Genomic DNA, 10,013 nt, shown 5'->3' on the forward strand with positions numbered 1-10,013 from the left:
AATGAAATTGTTGCATTAAAATGTGCTTTAAAAAGCAATGGGAACTATGACACTCGCGCGTCCATTAGGCTGAACGCAGGAATAAAGGGCGCGATTAATCGTCGACCTTTACTACAGTCCCGTGCATAGCAACGAGTTGTTTATAAAACGGGCACTGCGCCAATCCCCCCTTCTTTTGCTCGTGGCAGCAGGCTCTTTGAAACGACAGGTGACACTTGTAGTGCCTTGTGGCAGCTAGGGCTCCGAGATGCTGTGTCACGTTGTACGGCCTTCGAGATCGGCCCAAGGCGCAACGAAACGTGCGGTAACGTCTGTTCGCCGGACCCCAATAAATCGGTCGTCGCCGCTTCCGTCACACTGTCGCGGTCGCCGTTTATCCTTGCTGCCGTCGACACATACGCAATTGCTCTCCCTACGCAAACATGTGGATCCATCTCGTAACGCTTTGAAGAACACCAAACCACGCCGGATAAACCGGCTACCTGCAAAACGCTTCGAGCAACATTTATTCCCGCGGTGCGTGGGATTTGAACAATTTTGATTTCGTAAACGTCCAATAACCTACCATTCACTTGAGTAGGACTTGTCGTCCTAGTTAATGCAAGGTCCATCTTGGTATCAATGCCACAATGTGTGACAAATTGTCTCACGTGTCGTGCTCTTTTGTGCCGCTTGTGTAACGAAGACGATACTACTCGCGGTTCAGCATGCTATGTTTTGAAACGGTGCCGCAGCTCTAATGGCAGGTTTCTGACAGGTGCGATTAAATAATTCTGACCGTCCGAGTAAACTACCATTCTCTTGAGTAGGACTTGCTGTCCTAGTTAGTGCAGCGTCCCTCTTGGTATCAATGCCACAATGTGTCACAAATTGTCTCACCTGTCGTCTTCTTTTCGTGTCATATGTACCAAGATGATACCATTCGCCGTTCAGTATGCCGTATTTTGAAACGTGCCGCAGCTCTCACGGGAGCATTTCTGACCGGGGGTCATGCGATTAAATCAGTTCTGACCATTGGCGTAACATTCGCGCGTGCCAATAATCTGTGTTGCCCCGTTTCCGACCTTCGCAGCGATGCTCACGCTCAAGGTGGTGGTGGTCGGAAGCTGCGCCTGCGGGAAGACCACGCTGATACGGACTTTCCTGCGCGATGACGTCAGGGGCTCCGTGCCTGCGCCGACCGTCCAGGAAGTCTACGTCGGTCACATGCAGCAGGACGGCAAGAAGGTGCGACGCTCATGCTATTTCGGGAGGTTGGCCTCTACGCACGTTTACCACCACCACGCGTAAACAGGAATCTCGCAGGCAGACACACTTCGAAATAAGTTACACCCTTAAATGTGGAAAAAAGGGTGTAGATTGGCCTATAACTCGTACTCTTACACCCAGAAAGGGCGTTAAGAATTGAGTTACCCGCCGTGGTTACTTGGTGACTATGGTGTTGGGCTGCTGAGCACGAGGTCGCGAGATCGAATCCCGCCCACGGCGGGCGCATTTCGATGGCGGCGAAATGCGAAAACACCTGCGTACTTAGATTTAGGCGCATGTTAAGAACCCCAGGTGGTCCAAATTATTCCGGAGTCCCCCACTACGGCGTGCCGCATAATCAGATCGTGGTGTTGGCACGTAAAACCCCATAATGCCTTTTTTTACACTGTAGATGCAGTTTTGTATTCCGGACTGCGAGTCCATTTTCTGAAGTTTTTTTTTTCTATAAGTGAGGTAGCATATAGAACCGAGGTTCGATCCCAGAATCGGACACTTAATGAAATATTATTTTATTTAAGTGTTGCGCCAATAACATCCGATAATCGTCATCAGTTTTATTTAAGTGTGAGCTATTGGGCTCACACTTGGACAGCAGCAGCATCCAGCAGCCACGGTCAGGAAAATCCGGGTGTGCTCGCAAAGAACGGGCTTCGCCTTAAAGACGGGGCTGTTGGAGTTGAAAATGTGTTTTAATGTGGTTCGATCTCGGAGGCGGTGTAAATGACGCGTGTGGTCTGATCCTGACACCAGTGCACAATGTATGTCCTCGCAAGGGTCGATCACGATATAGGTGCACGATTTGTGTCCTCTGAAAGGTTGTAACGCGATAGCATTACACAGATCAAAATGTGGCCTTCGATCTGCGGCGATGCAGGGAGGCATCTCCCAAAGCCGCGTTGATAGCACAAGGCCTGTCCACTCTGCTTTATGACGTCATGCTATCCTATACAGGGCCGACTGCCATAGAATCCAGTGGGAATGCTGCCGAGTAAGCGGTGGTGATTTCGACGCACTGCTTTCGTCACGCCGGGCTTGGCAATGGAAATTTCCGCCCTAGTAGATTGACGTCATAAAGCAAGAGTGCACAGGCGTTGTGATATTAAGGTGGCGTTGTATGGCTTCGGCAGAGTAACTGACGGGGGCCAGATCGATGGAGCGCCGAAGCAGGTGGAGAATGACGTAGAGCGGCATGTGAAAAGAGGAGCGGCGGCAGTGGTTACTACTACTACTACTACTACTACTCATTATTATATTTAATTTTGTTCTCAGGTACATGATGGCGGAAGAAATCAGTAAAGGCCGCCGGTTTTACCCAACGATATGGCACCAGAATTCGATCGAATTACACTTGCTCACATGTAGCATGATTATCTGTTCGCTTTTTATATCAGGCCTTTTTTTTTTTTACTTGGATAATTCGGTAAACACGTGTACCCCATTTCGTTTCGACAATCTTGTTACTAGCATTATAGTTGCTAGTGTTACTTGCTATAGTATTCATTGTTAGTAGTATAACTTGTGCGGCCTGTATCAATCAGCTGAATCGCGCCCATGGACGTGTCGTCGCCGACTGCTGCGCAGGTCCGGCTGGTCATCTGGGACACGGGCGACTCCGACCTGCTGTGCGACCCGCACCGGGCCTCGTGCTACGCGGAAGCCGACGTGGTGCTCGTCTGCTTCTCGGTGCGCGACATCTTCGCCGGCAGCGAGGTGCCGACGCGCTGGGCGACCGAAGTGCGACACTTCAACCCCAACGTGCCCGTGCTGCTGGTCGCCACGCAAATGGTGGGCGCGACTTCGGTGTCCTGTGAATGCGCTTAGTGGGGATAGCCTCGAGCCGAGGCTCTCATCTCATTGGCGTATAAGGGAAACAGCGCTACCTAGGGGGCGCTACAGCCGTTTTGGGTGCCCTACTAACATGGAGTGAAGGTTATAAACAGGGACATGGTGCCTCTGAAAGGCTGACCAATCTTCATCAAAGGCTGACAAGTAGGAGGACCAATCTTCATCAAAGGTCGAAGATAGGTCGAGAGAGAAAGAGAGATAAAAGGAAGGCAGGGACGTTAAGCAGTCAAGAGTCCGCTCAGACGCTGGTAAATTTGCTGACGCGAAATCGCAACTTGTCCTATACTAAAAACTGTTTCTCCACCCACTGAGCTGGGCGTTACAGCCTGTTGTTGGCGTGCGAAGTTACAGTGCTCGTTTTCCATAGCCCGAACGCACCCGGGCAACACAGGAGAGGCTACAAGTATATGCACTGCTCGGACTAAATTTTCATTTGTGTGTGTTTGTGTGCGTGAGAGAGATGCTGACTTTGATGAGAAACTGAACATGTTAGCTTATACGAAAGTGTACTCATTCCTCATTCTAATGGGGCTGGCACACTCATGTGCGGCTCGTGAAGCTGTGAGGAGGAAATCAAACACCTTTGTGTTTTTGCCCTCGTTACAACGTAGACTTAGTTTTGCGAACTGTGCTATACCGTCTATCATTCTAGATCATCTTCAGAGACATATACCTGTAGGACAGTGACCTCATGTGAGGCAGTCTCAGAAGTAACGCAGGCATTCCCACAATAGCGGAAATGGAGTGGTCTCGGTGACGGGGGGGAACTTCAGGCGTTGTGTGCATTCCGCCTCTTTTCAGTCCCTCTCCCTAGTTTATTTTTATCCCATTATACGCTTTATTCTGTGTAGGGCAGCAAATAGGACGTGCGTCTGGTTTACATCTCTGCAGTTACTTTACTTTTGTTACCGTCTCTGGAGATGCCAGTCTCACTGAAGGCACGGAATGCTGCAGCAGGTGTTAATTGGGTGTAGGAAGAGATAGTGCACACCGTGAACACTCAAACGGAAAACTGACACATGCACGAACTAGACGCGCACTTACACGAAACATATATTCACGGGGTCTCGTTATGACCTGCAACATTCAAGAGGACTAGAATCGCATTTGCGGCGCACAATGCACGAACGCGGTGCTTACTAAAAAATTTACTTCACAGGTTTAGAATCTACAGCAGCACCAGGCCTGAGTTTTCGTGCAAATGTATCCCATGTTTTAGACAGAGAGAGGGAGAGAGAAAGAAAGGGAAAGGAAAGACAGGGAGGTTAGCCAGTGTAAGTACCGGCTGTCTACCCTGTGCTGGGGAATGAAAGGTGATAGAAAAAAAAAGTAAAGTAAGGAAAGTCCACACAATAACGCAATGCTACGCGCTACAACTTTCAAAGTCGGTCGCACAATTCACAAGCCCTTATTAAGAACTTGAGCAGAGCTCTTCAGGCCTTGAGTGCCGAAACCCGTCTGGACCAGTGTCCTAGAACGAAACTCTGTCAAGGGTCGATCGTCCAGTTTTTGAAGCGCGGTCGCGAGCACCATTCTTAGATGTCTATCTGAAGAATAGTCGCTGTAGGTACCAGGAACACGAGCATTGCACGCACGAGAAATTAAGGAGTCCGTCCACTGAATTTTGTGCGTGAACAAAGCCACAAACGTCACTTGACAGAAGCGTTCCCATACAAGACACACAAATGTTTCTGATTAGTATATCGTCAGAAAACACATGATAGCGCATGCAGAATCAGTTGACTGACCGAGCCCTTCCCTGTCGCGGCAACATCGGCGGTGAGCCGCCGACAGATAACGGTCATGCGAATTCAGTTAGTGCTTGTAAAACTCACTGCAGGGGGCACAGTCCCGGCGATAGCGGTTTTATCATATCTCCGATGTTAGCCCGGCAGACGGCTTGGCATGCTGCCCCATAAGTTGAGTGATAAGTTATGTTTAACTTTGAAGCTTATTTCGAGACAGTGGTGATACATGCGCGAAACACTTTTCGGGATCCATTTTTTTTTCAAACCTCAGCTTTATCCCGAAACCTCTCATTTGCTTTTGATGAGATCGTTGTTCGCACACGTCTTTCTTACAGCGTATCTCATCTTCGTTCCCTTGGACATTAACAGCGTACAGAACCGGCTACCTCAGCAACCCCTTCTTTTGACTAAATGCTGTTTTCTACAGTAGGATGTTATACAGAAGCTTGGCGCAATTAAGCATTTTTTTGTATTTCTTTCCGTGTTACGACGTTGAATTTCTCTGGAACTGCGCATATACAGGATGGATTCTAGACCATCTTCAGAGACGAATATCCACAGGAAGGTGACCTCATGCGTAGCAGGCTGAGTAGAAGCACAGCAGGCTGAGTAGAAGCACGGGCATTGCTACAATATCGGATACCCTTGCTGTTAAGACACATGCACTCGGCACTGATTCCGTCGGGAATTCGCGATGTATGATTATGTTGCGCGGAGTTTTAACGCGGGGAATATGAAAGACTACGACAAGGAAGCACGAAGCACAGACTACCAACTCTCTAATCCTGTCAGTGAACACGTTTATATACATGGTGATAGGAATGACGCATGGGAAGTAGCAAGAAGTAGAGGTAACTTGGGCTTCGTCCTTGCTTGTCGTGTTCGTTTATATTTTCACTATTGAAACTCAGCGCAACATACCGTATAGAGTCGTGTAAGGACCGCAATTTTTTCACAATTTCGACGAGGAGCTCAGTACGCATTCTCTCCCTATTTTACTCTTTCTATTCCCCCTTTCCGTCACCTCTAGTGCTGGGTAGCGAACCGGATGCTCTTCTGGTTGACCTCCCTGCCTTTCCTCTCCTTGCTCTCTCTCTCTCGACGAGGTGCGGCCCTTACACGGGACCGTACCATTGGGTTCCGCCCCTTCTAAGCGCCGCTACTTGACACGCGGAAGTACGCAGCGTGCGACATCGGTGCACCGAACGCCATTGCTTCGCCGCTGGAAATGTTCCCTTCTCAAATTTCGGGCTGCCAAGTTGGGGGTGTGGCTCTTACACGAGTCTGTACGGTAACCGTGAATGTGCAGCAACTGGCGGCCCCGTTCATTGCTCCACTCAACCACGCGACGCTTTAAATCGCGCGCTCTTTCTGTGACGTCGCATTGCAGGACCTTCGCGAGGACTCCGTGACCGTTCAGGAGCTGGCGCAGATCAAGTGCCGTCCGTCGAGCGTCGCCGAAGGTCTGCAGCTGGCGCAGAAGATCCAAGCGGCCCACTACGTCGAGTGCTCGGCGCTAGACCTTGCCAGCGTGCGCAAGGTCTTCGAGAGCGTGCTACACACCTGCCTCAGGGTGCGCAGCGCTCTTTCTCTTTCTTACTGCATTAGTACTATACCAATATAGGTGGACTTCACCCACTTTCGAGCTTTCTAACAGAAAACCAGAGCTGTGTTGCGTGTCACTGTCTGCACGATGCCATTGCATGCTTATTACATCATACAAGTCATTTACCGACCTTCTTTGTTCTTGTCAACGCATAATGAAGCGCGCTGATATCGGAGACAGTACAGTCGAAGAGGTGAGTGGGCGTTTTTAACTAATTATCTTGTGGCCCATATTGCAATTTACAGATTCTAGCCGTGGAGTTGTCAAGGCGGATCCACTTGGAACGAATTCTCAGAATGACACCAGTTTCGAGATATTAATTCCCGAACTTTGCGGTGAAATGCATTGGTGTTCCAGTTGCTTTCTTAACAAAACGTCGTTTTATGCATTGAAGCACAAAAGTAACTAAAACGCCAATGCATTTCTCCGCAAAGTTCGGGTATCAATATCTCGAAACTGGTGTCATCCTGAGAATTCGTTTCAAGTGGATCCGCCTTGCGAACTGCATGGCTAGAATTTAGAACTTGCACGGTCGGCCATAAGGTTATCAGTCAAACAATAAACTAGTGAATTTTTCTCTATTACTCGATTATGCGTCTCAATTTTTTTGCTAGGAATGTTGGCCTCTTCGAGTAGACCAGCTCACGAACCAGAATTGTGCTAGTAGCCACAGGCAACCTTTAAAATTTTTTGAAAGTGTTTCCCGAAACACCCGTTATTTGTTAATATCCCTTTCAGCAATATAAAGGCGATGCCGAAATTGCATTCAAATGTCCGTTGCGGCTGAACACACAATCCACACATGAGACTTCTCAGTTACACTAGATGTACTGGACGGGAAAGCTAATTCCTTCATATTATACGACGTCGGACTCTATTTCACACATCGCGAGTGATTGCTGTTTCAAAATGAACACCGCGCTCCCTCTGCCACTGCTCAAGAAAGTACATATGTATTGTAGCTTTTCTTCCTTTCACATGTAAGGCTTGCCATCTCGTCAATTTGATGTGTGCTCGCGCTACGATTAAAAAAAAAAATTAACCATGTTGTCGTTAGCTCCTTCATTGTTCACAGCACTATCGTCTTTCGTTGCTCCAGTATGTGTTGTAACTTGTAACAAAGCACGAACTTGGCACGAACGCACAACAATGAACTTCTTTTGAAGCTTTGCATGTGCGTGAGGCGGTACTGGTCTTGAGGTTATGAGGGCATCGAAACTCATTAGGCGGCAGATGATTAGACGAAGATCGCCATTATAATGGTAATTTTGGGGGCTCGTTGTAGTTTGTGTTGTCTAGAAATTAATTGAAATCGAAAGAGAGAAAAATGGGTATTTAAAAAAGGATACTTAAGAGCAAGACTATAAGTCAGATTGATAAAGGATTCTTTAAAAACTCCATCTTTGTTAATTTCGCAGTGAGCACTTGGCTATCACAAGAGAAAATGAAGGTGAAAGCTTTGTTTTTTTTTTCGAATTTGGTGGCGAATCCACCAGCTACGGTGCGTCAGTGTGACGTCACTGATTTGTAAATTTGTGTTTTTTTTGTATTTGTAGCGTTATGACCCACTGCTATTGGTAGCTGCGGTCGGCTACGTAGCGTAGATACCGCGGCCGCCGCGGGGTGCTGCCACGAGTCCACTGGCTAAGCGCACTGCGGCTCGCTGAGGACAACCGCGTTTGGCTTACGTTTAGCGCATCGTAGCCACCAAAATCGGTAATAGTGGCGTCTACGTTAACATCCAAAATTTGAACTGCGCAGCACGGTGACATTGAGAAGGCTGAGCGTTCGTGGCCACGCCCCACTCCGCTTTAGCCTTCGCAGTGCAAGGCATTGAAGAAGGAACGGGAGAACAGGGCGGCCGTGTTTGACTACCAATAGCTCCGCTTCTGTTGAACGCATTGAAGTACTTTTTGCGGCAAAGTATTTCTGAAATAGCCTATTTTCACTTGAAATGTCTTTCTCCACTTGGATAAAAAGTGGTTCAGTACCCCTTTATTTAATTTTTGACTAATTGGGCACATCGTAAATAATTGTTGGAATCTTTTTCAGTTACATACGATACTACCTAATGCGAAATTTATCTAGAAATCTATGCGTGTTTTCACTTCGCGATATATTGGCTGGCGCGGACAATCTGTGTCGTGCGGCACGTCGCAAACGGAACGAAGTGTGGCAAACTGCCTCACTAATCGGGATATCGCGGGAGGCAGCGCATGAGTGACGCGTGGGCGCGATTCAAAGCAGCCGCCGCAGACAGACCTTCGCTCATGCAGCGCTTTGTTTCCATATATGGTATCGGCGGCGTCATAGGTAAACAGACGACGCGCGCTACTCAGGCGCGATCTCGTAGCCATCTTCGCCGCAGAGCCCGTCTTGCGCGGTACTACGCTTTTCTTTTCACGCTTTCGCCATGCCCTCCTCCTCCGCTTTCCTCTTCGCGCTCTCTTCGCTATCGCGGTCTTTCATCCTCCGCTGTGCTGGTTCGTACGGGACCCTAAAAGCTGCCTTTAAAATTGAAAAAAAAGTGACATTTCACTGGCTGAAGAGTAACAGCGCACTGTCGTGTCAGTTCAGCTGTCAGGAATGACGCGTCAGCTACCTTCTGCACCCTCTCTACAGTGCGGCTAATATCTTGCCAATGTGTGTGTGTTTCTTTTCTTTGTAGACGACGCAAAGTCGACAGAAGAAGTCAAGGTGGAAGTGCTGCTGCTGACGTCATCATGCGTGGAACAATTCCTCTGTATCTAGTCACACGACACGTTGGGCCAAAGAATCGAAACGGTGGCATTTGGCTGCAGACAGGCTTTCAGCTACATTCCAATCGACGTTCACGTATGCATGCACGCGATGCCGCTGCACGCCTTGCTGCAACCTGGATGGGGGGGGATGTGTACTCTTGCGAACGATGTGCCTTTATTTTGCAAGTGACCTGATATTTCTAGAGGAGATATTTTAAACATATCTTTGACAGGAAAGTCTATTTATAGCCTATAGAGCACGTTCTGTTGCGGCATGTTCTGCTTGCGAGAGTCGCCAAACGATATCAGCAGGGTACAAAGATAGCGTTGTTTATCGTTTGTTAGCGATCGAAGGTGTGATATGCGAGCCATGTGTGTTGTAGCGGTTACGAGATTCACGACAGGTTCTCGCAGATGACGTAAGCTTTCGCGTAAGAGAGAAGTTCTGATAAGGAAGGGATGTGATATGTAGTTATACAAGTTTCGGGACCAATTACGCGAGCTGACGAAGAGTTAAATGACAAGACGCTTGCACGTTGATGTTTTTAAATGAGTGTTGTTCATAAACATGTATTTATGCCCAGACCACATGGTGTGTTGAGTTTCTCGACTGTTTGTCGCCATGAACTTGTGATGTTGAATTCAAGCCAACACATCCCAGGTGGGACGTTAACGATTTCTGAGAAGAATATTTGCGACGATCACGGTGTTCTTAACATTTTGGCTGATGTTCACGGTCTTTCAAGCACTGCTGGTGGACTTGCAACGTGATGACATTCTCACACACGGTTAAGTATAAGATGT

At 48.2% G+C, this 10,013-nt stretch overlaps 1 protein-coding gene across 3 annotated transcripts in view; it reads left to right on the plus strand.

The window, feature by feature from the left end:
- The window catches only part of LOC119466537 (ras-like GTP-binding protein rhoA), a 57,620-nt gene extending 47,823 nt beyond the window's left edge, over positions 1 to 9,797 (plus strand). For all 3 annotated transcript variants that reach the window (XM_037727061.2, XM_037727062.2, XM_037727065.2), the window contains exons 2-5: positions 1,073 to 1,227; positions 2,851 to 3,054; positions 6,253 to 6,435; positions 9,137 to 9,797. In XM_037727061.2, the coding sequence (XP_037582989.1) occupies positions 1,073 to 1,227; positions 2,851 to 3,054; positions 6,253 to 6,435; positions 9,137 to 9,184 (590 nt within the window). In that variant the 3' untranslated portion in view covers positions 9,185 to 9,797. The remainder of the gene's footprint in view (positions 1 to 1,072; positions 1,228 to 2,850; positions 3,055 to 6,252; positions 6,436 to 9,136) is intronic.
- The last annotated feature ends 216 nt before the right edge of the window (positions 9,798 to 10,013 follow it).

Source organism: Dermacentor silvarum, chromosome 10 (assembly GCF_013339745.2).
Source record: "Dermacentor silvarum isolate Dsil-2018 chromosome 10, BIME_Dsil_1.4, whole genome shotgun sequence".
Lineage (NCBI taxonomy): Eukaryota > Metazoa > Arthropoda > Arachnida > Ixodida > Ixodidae > Dermacentor > Dermacentor silvarum.